At 40.2% G+C, this 16,488-nt stretch overlaps 1 protein-coding gene across 4 annotated transcripts in view; it reads right to left on the reverse strand.

The window, feature by feature from the left end:
• abl1 (c-abl oncogene 1, non-receptor tyrosine kinase) overlaps nt 1–16,488 on the reverse strand; it is a 28,718-nt gene that overhangs the window by 8,796 nt on the left and 3,434 nt on the right. Inside the window, exons 1-2 of one of the 4 annotated variants that reach the window (XM_058616806.1) lie at nt 4,312–5,108; nt 258–419 (exon numbers count right to left, since the gene is read on the reverse strand). In XM_058616806.1, the coding sequence (XP_058472789.1) occupies nt 258–419; nt 4,312–4,396 (247 nt within the window). In that variant the 5' untranslated portion in view covers nt 4,397–5,108. Of the gene's footprint in view, nt 1–257; nt 423–4,311; nt 5,109–16,488 lie in introns of those variants that run through there. The other 3 variants (XM_058616805.1, XM_058616804.1, XM_058616803.1) reach the window with 3 other exon arrangements.

Consider the following 16,488-nt stretch of genomic DNA (forward strand, 5'->3'; position numbering starts at 1 on the left):
CATTGAAGAGGGAAAAAAAATCCACGGATGAGACCATTGTCAGGAAGCAGGAGTCAGATGGGGATGAAGATAAAGAGGGGAAAACAACAGGATGGGAAGCAAATAAGCACATTTTCAGTCACCGTATCAACAACAACTTTCTCTGGAGGTGCAATTTTGCAAGTTATTTCCAACATCCACACTTATGGAAAACATGCTGTCAGAAATGTAAAAAATATTACTTGGATCCAACAACAACTCTTTTCTCTTTCCCTCACCTTTGGTAATGCTGAGCGTGTTGTCACCACTGGCCACAAAATCGTAGAGTGCCACAAACAGGTTGGGGTCATTCTCGCTGGGTCCAGCCAACAGGTTCTCTTTGGAATTCCAACGGGCTGCTTCTGTCAGACCCTGACCCTCAAAGTCTGGTCTTTGGAGAGCTTCTGAAAAAAAATAATAATAAGAGAGAGAGAGGGAGGGAGACAGAGTTAGAAATCTGAACACATGTCGGTGACCAGAATATGAGGGAAACACTTTAGATGATGCATTTCAGAAGGGAAACAGAGTGATACGTAGGTGTGTGTTTGGTATGCAGCAAACATTGTGAAGCACTTTTCCCATGCCACTTCACACATGTTAAATGACTCAGCAACTACGTCAGCTCTCGGCCTCTCCATGTGTCATTTAAATTCTTCTGCATCCCCTCATCCCATCAGCTGTGATCCCACCATGGGATTAGAGTAATAAACCTGATCATGTGACCCACACCCCCTGTCCCTGCTGTCTCTACAACCCTCATTTCCTGGTTCAGTTACCCGTTCGGTTTCTTAAAATAAATGTAGACATATAACACAGATGAGACCATGAGAATGTGTCTCAGCATGAAGCTTCACTGTAATTGTGAAATGAATGTGTGTGCACTCACAGGTAATGGGTTCAGGGTGTTTTAACTTATACTTATGTTAATGATAGACAGCAGTGGCTAAATTATAAAATGTGAGAAATGGAAAGAATGTGGAGACGAGATGGAGGAGAATGAAGCAAGGAGAGAACTTCCTGCAGCTCAGTTTGGCCCTCATCATGATCTTGTGTGATGCGTGTGACAACAGCTCAGCTGTTGTCACACGCAAGCGGCGTCCTGCGATTTCAAACCCCCGTGTGTAAAATAGAAAATAAGAAAATGGGTCAACCTCAACCATAGTTTCTCTGAAATTCAGTCTTTCAATTTCAACATCTATGAATCATTCAATTAGAAGCAATGGTCTGAGGGCACATTTTAGCTTTAGAGAGCCAAGTGTGTTTAATAAGAAAGCTATGGCATGCCCTAACAAGAATTTAAGCTTTTCTCACTTTGAGCACACAAGATGGACCAGTTATTCATTACATAATATCTGTCAACTGAAAAAACAAGATTTTTTTCCCCTTAGATTCACCTGAATATGTCTCTGAAAGTTAAAAACATTTCATCATATACCAGAAAGTACGGGAGCGGATGAAGCTTGGACTTTACAAATGGATATTAGATGAGAAAAATGGCACATGATAAAAAATGTACTAAAAAATAAGTAATGAGATGAGTGTATGACATATTTTGCCTAAAAAGCGTTGTCTGGGTTGAAAATCAGCCAGAATCATCAATAATTTTGACTTAAGGAAATGGATACGGCTCGACTGGGTACAGAGCAGAGAGCTGACTGAGCATGTACAGAAGAGTCACATGCATCATCATCATCATCATGATTAGACTGTTATCAAATCCAGAGCAGAAAGCAACGATCAGTATCTTTTTTGTAAAAGTGTTAACTGTGCTTACGTTCAGCCCAGAAGAAGGAGCTCTGTTGTTCAAACCATAGAAAACTAAAAACTAGAGCAACCCCAAGGAAGTAAACATAATACACCGAGTACAGTATGTGGCTCACAGCCAGTCACATGACATTGTTGACAAGTTGCAGGCACTGTTGTATTGGAGGGCATTTAAAGACTTTCACACAGCCAAGTTGCCAAGCTAGGCTGGCCAGCCTCGACACAGCGAGAAGATCAAAGCCAAATGTAGTACTTCTATTAGGCCACAATCCTGCCATGAGAGCTCAGACTCTGAAATGTGTGTGAAATTAACAAAAAAGGAAATATTCCCTCAGATGTACATAGATATCAATGTGCCTCCTGCAATAAAGCAACAGTAGGGCTACATTTACATTTACATTTTTGATTAAATAAACAAATCTAAGCCTGAGATTGAGAGCTTTGATATCTTAAACATTGCGATTAATCCATGTTCATGATAAATACTGTTGAGAAAAAACATAAAATGGTAAGTCAAAAGAAGTAAAAACTCCTATCTGATCATTTATGTCTGGCCTTGGATGAAAACGCATCAATCTTGACCAGTCTGTATTTTATTTTTATTTTTTTTACTTCCAAGCTCCATTTTGTATTTATTTATTTAAGATACAAATTTTGCCAGTATGAAATCATGGAAATATTAGTCTAACACTGTTAACAGTTTCAATAAACTGTACAGGGCTTTAGGGTAAATTTATTCTCACAACTGTAAATAAATGGCAAAAGAAATAACAATTTTTTTGCGTAAACAAAAGTAATGTGTTCCTAATAAGTGCTGTAAATGGAAATTTAAAATATCAGTACAACTAGGGTCAAAAGCACAACTGTTTTTTTTTGTTTTTTGTTTTTTTAGAGAGAAGAGATTAAGATCTGATAAAAGACGGATAAATAAGATCCAGACCTGACAGCGAGGAAGAGATACCATATGTCCAGAGTTTGGCCTGGTCATAAAGTATGTCCACATGTCCACTTTACGGGCCACAAATACCACAGCTCTTTGTGAGAAGGTGACAGCACACTGACACATGGGCCCAAAACGCAAACACTCAGAGAGTCCAGAAGATAAGGGGTATGGAAATGAGACCCTGTAACAGACTTCAGCTATCCAGAGCCATGCAGTGGGAGAAATTAGACCATATTATGGCTTCTTCACTGAGATGTTACTCAAAGTGATTAAGTATGAGTGGACCATGCACAAAAATATACATAGCTGTGACTGCACCCAAACTCCCCCACTGATGCAACACAGAAATTTCTTCAAGAAACTTTCAAACGACTTGGAAAAAACAACAAAAATCATGACGCCTGGTTTCACTTCATCCTGGTGCTCATGACCAAGAGAGTGCTGTTTTAGTTTCAGTCATCTTCAATGAGCTAATTTACACCTTGGATGAAGTCTGTGATCGGAAGCATTAAACTATTCAACAGATTGTCCCAAGCCACCTACTTCCAAGGACTGACAGGGGGAAACCCTGCACTTGCTTATCTCTGTCCTCACCAGAAAGTATTAAGACAGACATGATATGGCTCTTTTTGTGGGAGATATCATCAGGACATTCTGGCCTGAGCCTTTTGGGAGGAACGTAGAGCAGGTGGAAAGAAGGCAACCAAAATTGAATTTTACATTGTTTAGAACAGAATGTCATGTAATGCAAATGCAAAATACATCTCAATTTTAATTGTAACTGAACAGCAGAATAATAGTGTGATGTGGTTCTGGGTTCTGACCCCAATAAATGCGTTCCTTCGTGTCAGGAGAAAATTAATCGTAAGCCAGGCTTTTTCTATGAAGCTTCATTTGCAATGATTCACAATGAAATGTGGATGAATATATTGCAATTAGTCCTTCAGATCTAAGCAGGACTTTTTAATCTATTTAATTATCTCGTTGCAAAATCTTTGGCACACATGGAACCTTTTCTGCTGATAAAATTCAATTACGATGCTGACTATGTGGCCTGGATTTCTTCAACTTCCCCTTGTGTTTCCCCTTGGCAAATCAGTTACCCCGACCAGAACAACCTAATATGAAATTATGAAGAATAAGTTATTGTTCTTTAGTACATGTGATCCTAGTACTAGGACATGGCAAAAAACTGAAAGAGAGGGCACAGCCTGGGATTAGATCCCCTCTCCTCATAAACAAGAGTTAAGTGGGACACAGCCAGGAGTCAGATTTCCTTGTATTCTCTTCTCCGTCTCTTTTTCCACTTCTTTCCTCTGCAGCTAGCCAGTGTGTCTGGCCTCCCTCGCCCTCCCCTGCACTCACTCTCTGCTTTCTCCTCCCCATTCTTCCGTTTCCACAGTCCAGAAATCATTGTTTAGACTTTACTTGATACTTCATCTTTTATTCTTCTCTCTCATGTCTTGATACCCCCTTTATTTTCTTCCTCCACTTGAAATTGTCCTTTACACATCCTCATAGAAAACTTAAACAATCTGAGCAAAAGCTAAGACACAACATTACAGCCATCAACTAAGCATTCTTACCTTCCAAATAACAGCTGGAGGAGGATGAGAGGCCTTTCTTAGATTTACACCCCACCAATTTCAGGCATATCTCCAGCATTTTCATTTGTTTTCTTTCCCGTCCTGCTCAAAAATTGTATTGTTTGTTCAAATCAGACGTCTCTTGAATGTTTCCCCCTCTACATGTGTCCAAGTCAAGGGAAAAATTCAAACAAGGAAAAAATGGAGAAAAGTTGAAAAAGCACAAAGCCAAAATAGGCGATGAAATATACTATCTTTCTTTTCCTCTTGTCCCTCCAGTTCCTGTAAATCCTTTTTATCTCCAGCTCCTTTCCGACACAAAAAGTAGCGTCCGCTGTCCGGCAAAGTCTACCAACTTTCTTTTCTCAGCGTCTCCATGTTTTTTCCCCCCTCTTTGGCTTTTAGGCTTTGATTAGCTCCGCATTTGAAATACACAGACCAATCCAAAAGTGTGGGTCTGGTCCAGAAACGTGCTAGACTTATAAATTTGTCAGTTGAGTGGGCAGTAGTGCAGTCTGAGCGGTGCCATTCCTCTCCTCCTGTCCACTGTTGAGTGTATATCTGAGGCACAGGGACTACTCGTGCTACAGCTGCCAACAAAGGGCCTCTTTCAGGCTCAGCCTGCTGCACTCAATGACATCAGCTGAGCCGTCCCACCTCCAGCAGCAAACACACAATGAGAGGGAGAGACCGCTACCACACACACACACACAAGCATTCACCAAGAAGAACTAACAGCAGCACAAAAGCATCCAAACTCAATGCTAACATATGAGATAAAAGCTCAAAGGGTCTAAACAACGACTGAACTTCCAGTATGAATCTCTGATCTTCCGATGAAGTCATGAGATGATTACGAGAAGCTCCTCCTCCTACTTTCAACCCCCTTCCCCCTCTGACTGTCTTTCTGCCCCCCTCTTCTTCTCAGCCATGCTTCCCCCCCTTCTCTCTCCAGTCTGAAATGTTTACAGGTTAAATAATCACTTCTGGAAACAGGCCTAGGTTGTTAAATACATATCTGAAACTCTCAATCATTGGCAAAAAAAGGGAGCAAAGTATAACCTTTTCTGGACTTCACACAAGGCTCATTTGCCACAAAATGGGAGAGAAGTAAACATTATATGCATGCAGCAGGGGGTTGGCCATACCTGAAATTAACAAAACACACTACGCAGAGGGGAAGAGCTCTGGTAACACAATATAACTTTTATGTCTCCTATCTGTCTTTTCTCAGCTGTGTAGTTACTGTATGTCACACCTCAAATTAGCTCTTTAAAGGTCCAGTGTGTAAAATTTAGGAGGACTATTGGCAGAAATGCAATATATAACCCAAACTATGTTTGTTTAAGTGTATAATTGCTTTAAAATAAAAAAAATTATTGGTTTTCTTAGCCGTCTTGCGCTGTCATGTTTCTTCAGCCAAAGAGACAAATCAGCCAATGCATGCATTGTGCTTTCTGAATAGAAGAAGAGTACAATGCAGACAAAGAACAACAACATCCCAAACAAAGGCAAAGCCACCTTTGTTCCCTGATGCATGGGGGAAAGGGAGATCATTAGATGTAGGCATGGGAAGATTTTAAACATTTATGCCACGATCCTGACCAAAATAATTGAGATTAACGATATTATTGCGATGGCTGTAAAAATGTGTTTTATTATAATTTTTTTTAGATTCTTAATCATTTGCATATATATTTTGTAAAAAAAATAATTAGATGATGAATGAATGAATGAATGAATGAATGAATGAATGAATGAATGAATGAATAATACGTCATGAGGAAAGATGCGGCTCCCCACATTAAGAAAAAGATCACAAGCACTGTATGTTGGTGAGTTGGACAGGATTTTTCACTCACGTGAAATATGGATGTTTTTTCTTTGTTCAGGATTAAAATAATTTATAGAAATTCACCACAATTAAGATTGTAAATGCTTTTAATGCCAATAAGCAATAATATTGTATATTGTCCCATCACTAATTCTTACATACTGGACTTGAAGTAGGTTCTTTAATTTCTTGGCCATCTGACATCATCTTGGTCAATTGTGTACATTGTTACTCAGCCTGTATCACATTTTTGTCAGAAGTGTGTATTTCTTTGACTTTGCTGAATCTTAGTAGACAAATGAAAAGGACACCTACTCACTTGCAACACATGAAACAAATTGCATTTGTGAATCTCATGTTCTTACTGTCAAAGACATAATTCAACACAGCAATAATTAAAATGTGTCCTTATAATGCAGTAAACCTGTAGTGTTATTCCTGTTAAAATGCACACTTGCGTAATATGGACTAAAATCATTTTTGCTCATCATTACGCTCAATACTGAACCCCAAAGGACCTGGAAGCAGCTGCAATCTATCTACTGACACGTCTGGCAAATATTTTCATCCTATTCTGTGTACATGTTTAACTTGAGAGATAAGAGAGCCAGTCAAGTAGGTAATTTCATACTGGTGGGAGGTTGGGTTGATGACACATGCAAATAGCATGAGAGCAAACCCACTTTACTGTCTGCGCCTGGTCACTGGAATTTCTAATTAGGCACCAAAAGCGATGACTAAAGATCTGCCCCTTACAAAAATATATATTTATAGTTTAGAGTTTTTGGTTTTAAGTTCTGAAAGCAAAATTGAAAGCATAGATAAGAAACTTGAGACAGTAGACATGAGAAATGCCTCTTTATCAGTGACAATGCAAATAAGCAGCATTATATGGCTTGAAACAGTTTAATCAAATAATCTGGAACATTTTTTAAAAGGAACATTTAAATATGAAACTAATATTTATCGTAGGATGAGAAGGTCCCTTGAATTGGGAAGGCATGAGATTTGGAGATGGTGGTCTCCAGATCAGAACGTGACTGATGAAAATAGAGAGCAACTTAGTCACAAACTCTCCTAGAAACATCTTTACGCAAAGCTTTTGGCAAGCTGCACACTGAGACAAAACTATTGATTAAAAAAAAAAAAGTTGGAATGATGAATTCAAAAGCACTGCAGATGATATTGCATCACTTGGCCAATCTAGTCTCTACAGGATCTTTGCCAATGATGAGCAGACATACGTGTAAGGGAAATGTGTGTAATTTAAACTTCACTTGGGGACAATCCAAACAAATCATCACCAGTGATTGAACACATCACAAGTCAGACATGGACTGACCCTATTTTATGCTGTCTGGTTAGTGACCAGGGTGTTCTTTTTAGCATCTATGTACATTCTTCTCCATGGCTGAGTCTTAGTGGCTTTGTAAGTTATGACCTCAGTGTTCTGAGCATCCAGTCACACGTCACCAAGTTCTGCAACATCGCTGCACAACTGGCATTGCAACTATTTGTGTTCCTCATGCACCATTCCAAAACATCCAATTAAGAAGAGCTGGCTTCCTCGGACCTGAGAAAGGCCCATTAAATTACCACAGACACACAGTGTTATGGAAATGAGAGGATGAAGGGAAGAGGAGCGAGGCTATAAATGCTGCGGAGGAAAGAGGAAAAAGGTTGCAGATGGAGAAACATGAAGCACATTGTTTGGAGGTGAGCTCATAGTTGTATCACTCGTTCGCATTTTATAATCCGAGCCGAGTATGTTAACAGTTAGCTGACGTACATCCACCCACGGGATCATTTTTTGGCTCTTTACCTCTCATGTACCCCCCCCCCCCCACCCCTCCTGCTTTTCTGTTTCCATTCTCCAAACCTTCTAGCAGAGAACAGGTTGTATCCATAAACTCCCAACTGAGGCAGCAACTATGATGCCATACTGGTGTTAAATAGAATGCTGACATAAATACATATATCACAATACTTGGTCATGGAAATGCTCATATAACAGGGAGTAAGGAGAACCTAACCCAGAATATTATCCGTGTGCCATGTGGGTTTCTGACGACTGCATCACTACTCACTCCATGCATGTGGGGACACACACACAAACATAATCACACGGTTTAACAATGTTAGAAATGTGAGCCAGCCAAATGCACATAAACACAAATAATTCTGTCCTTCAAAGTAATGAACCAAGAGTTATAACACTTTAAAACCAAGCAGACCTTCTAATTACAGAGAACGGAAAATGGTGGGAGATGAGGAGCGAGACAAAGACGTTTTCGTTATAATGGATATTCTGCACTGCACGTGGCTCATCCTTCATTGATGCGACTAACTCGGCAGTAACAGACAAGTCAACTTAAATATCAGTCAATCAAGAGCCAGTTTCCACGAGTCTTTCTTGTGGATGTATGTATATGCGTGTGCATGTATCTGTTTACTCAGGACTCTGGAGAATGCAGCCAGAGTGTCTGAGGCATGCAGACCAACAGATGAGGTTAAGGGGTTTAGGGTTCCACCTTATTCTCCACTCAATGTCCTCAGTCCACAGGGAGGACAGACACTTAAGAACAGAACAGTGGCTGATCTGGTTCAAGGTTAAATGCTCTAGCGTCAAAACCTGTGGTGGTATTCAGTAAGAGATGTCGATGACAGTGAAACATGCAACCACATTGAAGGAAATTCTGCTGTGTAGAAATCAGTAAATATATACAGAGAGGAAAAGACAAATGACTTTCATTATGTTGATTTTTCTCTGCGCTTGTGAGAATCGGTTTTCCCAAAGGTCATTGATCAGGAGATGAAATTCATTTTGTATGCATGCTCACATACAAACTCTGCCTCCCTCGCCAAATTGCTCTCATTTGAGGTGACCCATTAACAGTTTATTGTCGGCTTAGTTTACAGACAATCTCCAGTACAGATGGGACGTGCTGACTTGCCAGCACACAGAGCTGAGACTGAGGGAGTTAAACCCAGCCGACCTATTGGAGCCATTTCACCATGATGACAGACACAAAATAGGGCAACACAAACCAGGTGACTAAGCAGAACCTTTGCTCATTTCTCCACAAGCAAGACTGCAAAAGGCCCAGACAAAACGATGTTGTGCCAAAAATATGCAAGCCTGCTGAGAACTGAACGGTATGGATGTTAGCTCAGAGTAAAAATGTCACACTTTATACAAACAGACAGGCAGGTCTGATTCATCACTTATCTTTTATCACAGGGCTAAAACGCTGTGCTAATCATCAGTGATGAAAAGGTCTGAGAAAATGAAGGGCACAAAAGGGAGGCCAAAGAAATTTGTCTAAATACAACCTGTGTGTTTTTATGTGAAGACAGCAAGGTGCTATGGTTGTTTTCAGAGCTCAGATAAACTAATCAATTTGACACAGACTGCTGTCATAAAGGTACATCTTTTTATATTCCATTATTTTATGAGTGTGGGGACTAGGAGAGCCAAACTTTTTCATGAGGGAAAAGCAAAGAAGGAAAGAAAAATGTGTGTGTTTCTGTATGAGAGCGAGCTTTGCAATACTACAGCAAATGAAATGAGCAAACAAAAGATTCTGCTATTGCTTCTGACTTGACTTGATTTAATTGAACTGAGAATTGAAACACAAAGGAAACGGCATTATTTGCTTTAACAGACTTTTACAAACAGCTACAGACATTATCTGGATGCCTGGAGATAGACCCCATTTGTCTGTATGCCCATTGGTGTAAAAACAGAAACAGATATAAAGAGGAGTGACTCCAGCTAAAATGCTTTCAGCCTGCAGCACTGGAACTGCTTGGGCTCCTCTTTGAGTCTAAGTGGATCCAGATGCAGCAAGCATAGCATGCACCCTCTTATAGCGCTATTAAGATGAGCGTAACACAACAAAAAACAAAGAGACAGGACAGTATAACAGTGCTGGGCTAGTCAGGAAAAATACAATCACTTCAGACAACAATAGAGTGGGACAGAAAAAACATGGCTAAGGTAGCCCCATGTCCCTTGGACAGTTATCCGATTCCCTGCTCGGGGTTTAGATGCTTTTAGAATGATGGGCTCCATAAATGGATGAAGTGTTTTACAAAAACAGAGCTGGCATGCAAGTTAGCAGGTTGTCTACTATGCAGAGAAAGCAACAGCTGTGTCTGCAGCTTAGTCCGCCTGCTTAGACATGGCGCAAGAAACAAGGGGTGTTTTTTCCCCTCTGTGTGTGTGTGTGTGTGTGTGTGTGTGTGTGTGTGTGGACCCAGGTGGCGCAGAGCTCCCACACTGCATTCCTAAGTCAACTTGGAGGTTCTCAACATACATGTGAGTATTGTTATAATGCATGTTTGTGTGTGTATGTACAGTGGAAGGGTTGCCAGCAAACAGAAGAAAACGAAGTGGTTATGCTGGTGGCTTCTTACTGTGGCGCCTCAAGACTGACAAACTAGATGTAACATAACAAATACCTGCCCCATGACTGGAAGAGTATGGCCACATAGTTATAATTAAAGTAAAGTGATGAAATTTTGCAATGCATCACTGGAGAATATCTAAATCATGCAAAGTTTGAAAACAGAGCAATCAAAAGTTACGATTTCACAACATATTTAGTTGCAGTCGCTGAAAGAAATCAAAAACAGGGTAAAAGTCAATGCCTTAATGAGAAACCAACATGCGTGCATGTTTTATTGTTCTTTGCAAAACTGTATCTGCATAAAAGGAAAAATATTTTTTGTGACATTTTCTTTTGTTAGCAGTTGAGACCCCCCCTTAAGTTAATGCCATTATGATTAGCTGATCATGTCACAGTTTGAGTAGTTTTATTTTTGTCATGCACAACAAGCAGAACGTAAAGCAGCTTGAGAGCAAAAACATACCTACTCAAAATGCTGCTTACACTGCCAGATGTTTATGTTCCGTTTGCCATTTTAAACTGTGACTTTATTGCGTGATCCATTGTTTGTCTGCTGATTTTCATTGATTCAGCCTGTTGCTCAATTGGGCCATTGTTTTCCATGTCTATAAAAATGTTCTATGCTATGTAAAATCCACTTAATGAAAAACTTACAACGAGAACAAGACAAAAACATAAAGGGAGACAATGACAAGGAGGAAACAAGGGGAAGGGTAGAAAAGAGAAGAAAGAAAGGAGGTGGGGAGGGAGGGGGATTGCACCAGTTTTTTGAGAGAGGAATGCACAAGAGGTCACATTCTTCACTCCACTGCTGTGGCTTGCCCTACGTTCAACTCACTCTCCTTTTTTTCTGTGCAAAATAGGCAATATTACACAATACACCTCTCTCACAACAGATCACATAGATGATGCACGAGAAAGTATGAGGCCAGGAATCCATCAATGATAGTCACACCGATCAGATAACAGAATACCACAACAGTCCCTGATGACAAATGGCATTTTGAAATATGGTAGTGTAAATAAAACTGACAGTAGCTGTATTAACATGTAGCAGCTTTGGTCCTGGTACTATAGACACTAGCTCACTGGCATTAGCAGGAGTATGACACTGAGAAAACAGAATGCAAAGAGTAAAATGTGCACCTCTTACTGTGGCAAATTAAAAAGTCCATAGTAAAAAGGGCTTGTTAACCACAGGAAATTATTTCTGTTGATTAATGCATCCGTGCATCATCATCCAACAATGTCTTTGTACAATTGTACTCCCATTGTCTCATCAATATTTACTCTGACTGTGAAGAAAGTACTACAAATGGAACCATAGAATGACTCTTAGATTCTAATTTTTAGATTTAATGTGGGCTTATCATGTTTTTGAGAGCCGATTATTATCCATGTCTTGAAAACAAGTCCTCATGAATCTTAATGAATAATTAGAAATGAAGGGAACGTGTGAGGCATAGACCACCTTGACTTTTTTGGTTTATAAATCACAGCTGTTTTTGCCGGTCATCTGTGTCTGGTGGTAATAAAGCAGACTCCTTTCCAGGTGGTTGAGACTTGATTAAAGGAGGGGACACTTGGTAATCAGCTAGGTGTTATCCAGCAAGGCACAAATGTGTCTCACACATAAACAAAGAAACAAATGCTTTCAGTATGACACAGTATGAATATATCAACACTCGTTTCTGAATCAGGAAAGAACATTTAGACCCCACCAATGTAGAACACAGTTCAGATAAAAGAGAAGTCTATTTAGTTGAATTACACAGGGTGACATTGTGTGTGTGTGTGTGTCTTCTAGTTTGGACACATCGCCAGTGATAGCAAGGGACAAGCCACCAGGGGCCTAACAGCTGTCCTGAATGAGAATTACTACAAGGCGCCTGCTGAGTGGATATGTATGTGGGTGTGCATACACAAGCATGCCTTCACACACACACACACACACACACACACACACACACACAAACACAAATACAGACCCCTTCCTTCCATCTTCAGGACCCACAGGGATCATGGGAGGATATTTGGTGTCTAGACTGTATAGATACCGCAAGTTCCAGCCAAGAAAGAGCCCATTAGAGCCAGTTCCTGCATACACAATGAATGCAGATGCTGCAGGAAACACACACGCGCGCGCAGGTCAGATTGTCTACCTTCTGCCCCAAATACAACTAAATAAGGTCAAGTTTTATAAAGAGGTTTAAAGGCGACATAGAATGCTTGTATCACACATATATGTTAGTTATGGAGGTCTACTTACATATATTAACTTGTTTTCATGATTAAAAACCTCCTAATCGCTGCAAACGAGCCGATCAAAATATCTCCTCGCTGACGCTCTCGTCAGCCGCGCTGTTTCAGACCAAACAGTTGCTGTGATTGGCCAGCCAACGAGAGCTTTCCTACTGTCCTGTGATTGGCCAGGTACCTGGAAGTGACGTAATAGATAGGCCAGCGCTCAGATACACAGCTCCCCCTCTGGCACGGTGGATGCTCTGCATCTCAGCAGCTACAACGAGACTAGTTCTTCTTCTTCTTCTGCGGTTGAATGTACGCAACCGGATGTGCCCGGACTAGTGCCCGCACCGGGAGGCGCTACGGTGGTGAGGATTTCTGATGACGACATCAAATTAAGGAAGTGTCGATCCGCTTCGCAGAGCCCAGGAAAACAATACAACACTATTTTCTCAGCAGTGGCTGAACTGTTTGTTCTGAAACTTTAGGGTTTCATAAACGAGGTAATGACGCAGATACACACAAAAACGCAGCGTTAATTGGAGCTTCCGGTCTATGTCACCTTTAAAGATTTTTCTCAGTCTTATGATCAGTCCTTATTATGTTAAAATCATCAGCCTTTCCTTTAATATTTCCCAAAGACAGGTCAGTATATTAAATCATGTACGCAGAAGTCCAAAAACATGCAGAGGTTAATTGAGTGCTCTAAATTGCCTGTAGGTGTGAATGTGAGAGTGAATGGTTGTTTGTCTCTGTATGCTGGTCCTGCGATACACTGGCGACCTGTCCAGGGTGTACCCTGTCTTTTGCCCTGTGTCAACTGGGATTGGCTCCAGTGACCTTCATTGGAGGATAAAGCTGTAGACAATGAATGAATGAATGAACCCAGAATGGGTGTGAGTAATATTGTGTTTTCCCATTTTCTGCCCTGTTCAATGTGCTCCAGCACCCTGTGGCCCTGAATAGAAATCTGCTAATACAGACTATGAGTGAATGGGGTGTCATCTTCCTTTAAACCCACATTGTAATGCGCCTTGAACATACTTGAAGATTCGCCAGGTTAGCCTGCAGGCATCAACCAGGGAACAATTGTGGGGTGAAGCATCAGTAACAAGAAAAGCCCTGTTGTGCCCATTCTGAAATCTATCCAAGCAAGAAGCAACATGCCAGAGGTTCCTACATTTTCTGCAACCATACTCATCTGCCTGTTGACCATAGGTAGACTTTTTGTTGTTGGTAACTTAAAGTTACCTGCAGTTTAACAACAATTAATAGCTGATCACTGTCCAGAGCTGCAATCTATCAAACCCATGCACTGTTTTCAAGGACACAGCAGTTTCAGAGGGTTCATTGCTAAATAGGTTAAGCTTCGTACAAAGTAAGACATAACTTCATGAACTAAAGACCTGGAATGATGTAATGTGCCAGGGCCTTCCTGTATGGCTTGCATTTCATGTCGATACTACTAAAGCTCGCCAGGAATGGCTTTGCTTTGGGGTGTTACAGTTTAATTGTGTAGGAATGCACCCATTGCAAGTCATATTTCTCCTTGGTTGGACCAGATATATAAATTAAAATAAGAAATCCAATCATGGCAGCCAATTAATTCCAAAAAAAGGATGTTTACAGGCACACAAGTTAAAAAAATCACCCTTCTCCCACCATAAATTCCAATAACAACTCATTGACTTATGGACAACACAAAACACTACTGAGTATAATTTGTGAACAAGGAATCCTAATAAAACATATATATGAATTCATAAATGTAGCCACCAGGGGGCAATTATTTTCCTTATTATTTATATGATAAAAAATATCTGAAGTCTGATGTTAACAAGAGCCTTAAAGGAAAACATCCATGCTTCACACCATACAAACATAAAAACCGGTATTCGGTATTTAGACTTCCTCATTTCTTTCTCAGGGAATGGTAGGAAAACAATTGAAAGGCATCAATCTTTTCAACAGTGGATACTGACAAGGTCTTTTATTAACCCCTATTACAAATACACCAGTTTGAAGGGTAATAAATTGCTTTTGGACTTCCATTTACAACACAGTGCCACTGTTGCCGTGATAAGGTAGTGATAAAGCATACATATATTGTAGTAACTGATACTGAACTGCAAAATTTATCATTTTATACACCAGTCAAGAATTGCACTAGAAAGAAATGTTCCAGTAAATTCAAATGATGTGCTCACATGGTGTTTTTAAACATGCCCAGTAATCGACTGCATCTTATAATCTGATCCATAATCTTCAGAGTTAAACCACATGAAAAAACAACAAAAGAAACAATGCAAGTGCTGCTTTTTTTAGCAGCGTTTCCAGAAATTAACTTCCCTGCTCGGCCCTTACAATGTGTGCTAGCTAGCCAGTGAGATCATACCTCCTTTCTAGAGTGCACAGGGTGCCAAGAGCAGAGACAGGTCTTTGCTTGCCTTTCACAGCCTCTTGTCTCTCTCCCAGGCAGCTGCATGCAGAGGTCTGAACCTGCCTGTGGAGAAGCAGCGTGGCGCTTGCTTGCCGAGTGTTAACTAGTTGGGGCTCACCAGGAAGTAAGAAAAACATGTAGATGTAAAATCATGTGTTGATATTGTCCTCCTCTTTGACTATGACTCACATCCCCCTTCATGGTGTAAACTGCTCATCAGGAAGGGAACACAAATACACCCCATGTCAGTGACCCTTTGCCATATTCGATCCATTTACCGGCAAAGCCTTTTATAGTGTTTTTCTGACCTTCCCTGTCCTGTCCCCCTCTGTGTTATGCAAGACTTAGAGACAGTGGAAAGTACTCCTGCCAAGGCAATCACAGTCCTAACAGACACATTTGGTAAACTTATCAGTTTAGCTAAATGCATGACATGCATCTGTTTCGATAGCATGTGATCGTTTTAAAGGGCTAAAACAGTTCAGATCATTTTTTCTGAACTGAGGTTAGTTTAACTAAAATATTGTTGTGCACTGATTATATGGTGCTTTGTGCTTGCCACATCAGTTCTTTCCACTTAGGCTAAAACCTTCTAGGTTTTGTTTTTCATTGTGATTGCCCCATACTTAATGCAGGCATGAATGCATAGGAAAAATATCTATCATTTCAAATGAACACTCCTGGTTACATTGTGTGTTGTGCTATTCTGGTTCATAAATTTAGGAGACCATCACAAAAGCTATTTTTATGACTATAACAAGAAGACGTGAGATATAAGGCTACAAAATCTGCTTTCTGTGCACTAGCATGCAATAGCATGCAATAAAAATGCAATAAAAATGTCACATAATGGAGGATTAAAAAGCACCAGGAAAGAAATTAATTACCACTGCATGATACAATGGCGTGGCTCCCAGGAGTGCAGAGTGAGGATGGAGTGCTGACAGTCCCACTTTTACAATTAATTTCAGATTTGCTCTTATCTGACTACCTGATAAAATTTCATTGCTTTTTCACGCACAAAATACAAAATAAACGAACTTATAAAGTTGTTTGTTCCAACTGGTCAAAAGGATTTATGATTAAGAAAAAGACTATATCCAATCTTGACATATTCTGAGAAATGTTTTTAGAATAGATAATACAAAATGCTGTTTTTACAGCTATACTAAAAGATACCTTTTAATGATTTAATGATTAAGATCTGACTCTCCAACTCTCAAACACTGGTGTACTCCTACAATCAA

The sequence above is a fragment of the Solea solea genome, chromosome 19 (genome assembly GCF_958295425.1).
Source record: "Solea solea chromosome 19, fSolSol10.1, whole genome shotgun sequence".
Taxonomy (NCBI): domain Eukaryota; kingdom Metazoa; phylum Chordata; class Actinopteri; order Pleuronectiformes; family Soleidae; genus Solea; species Solea solea.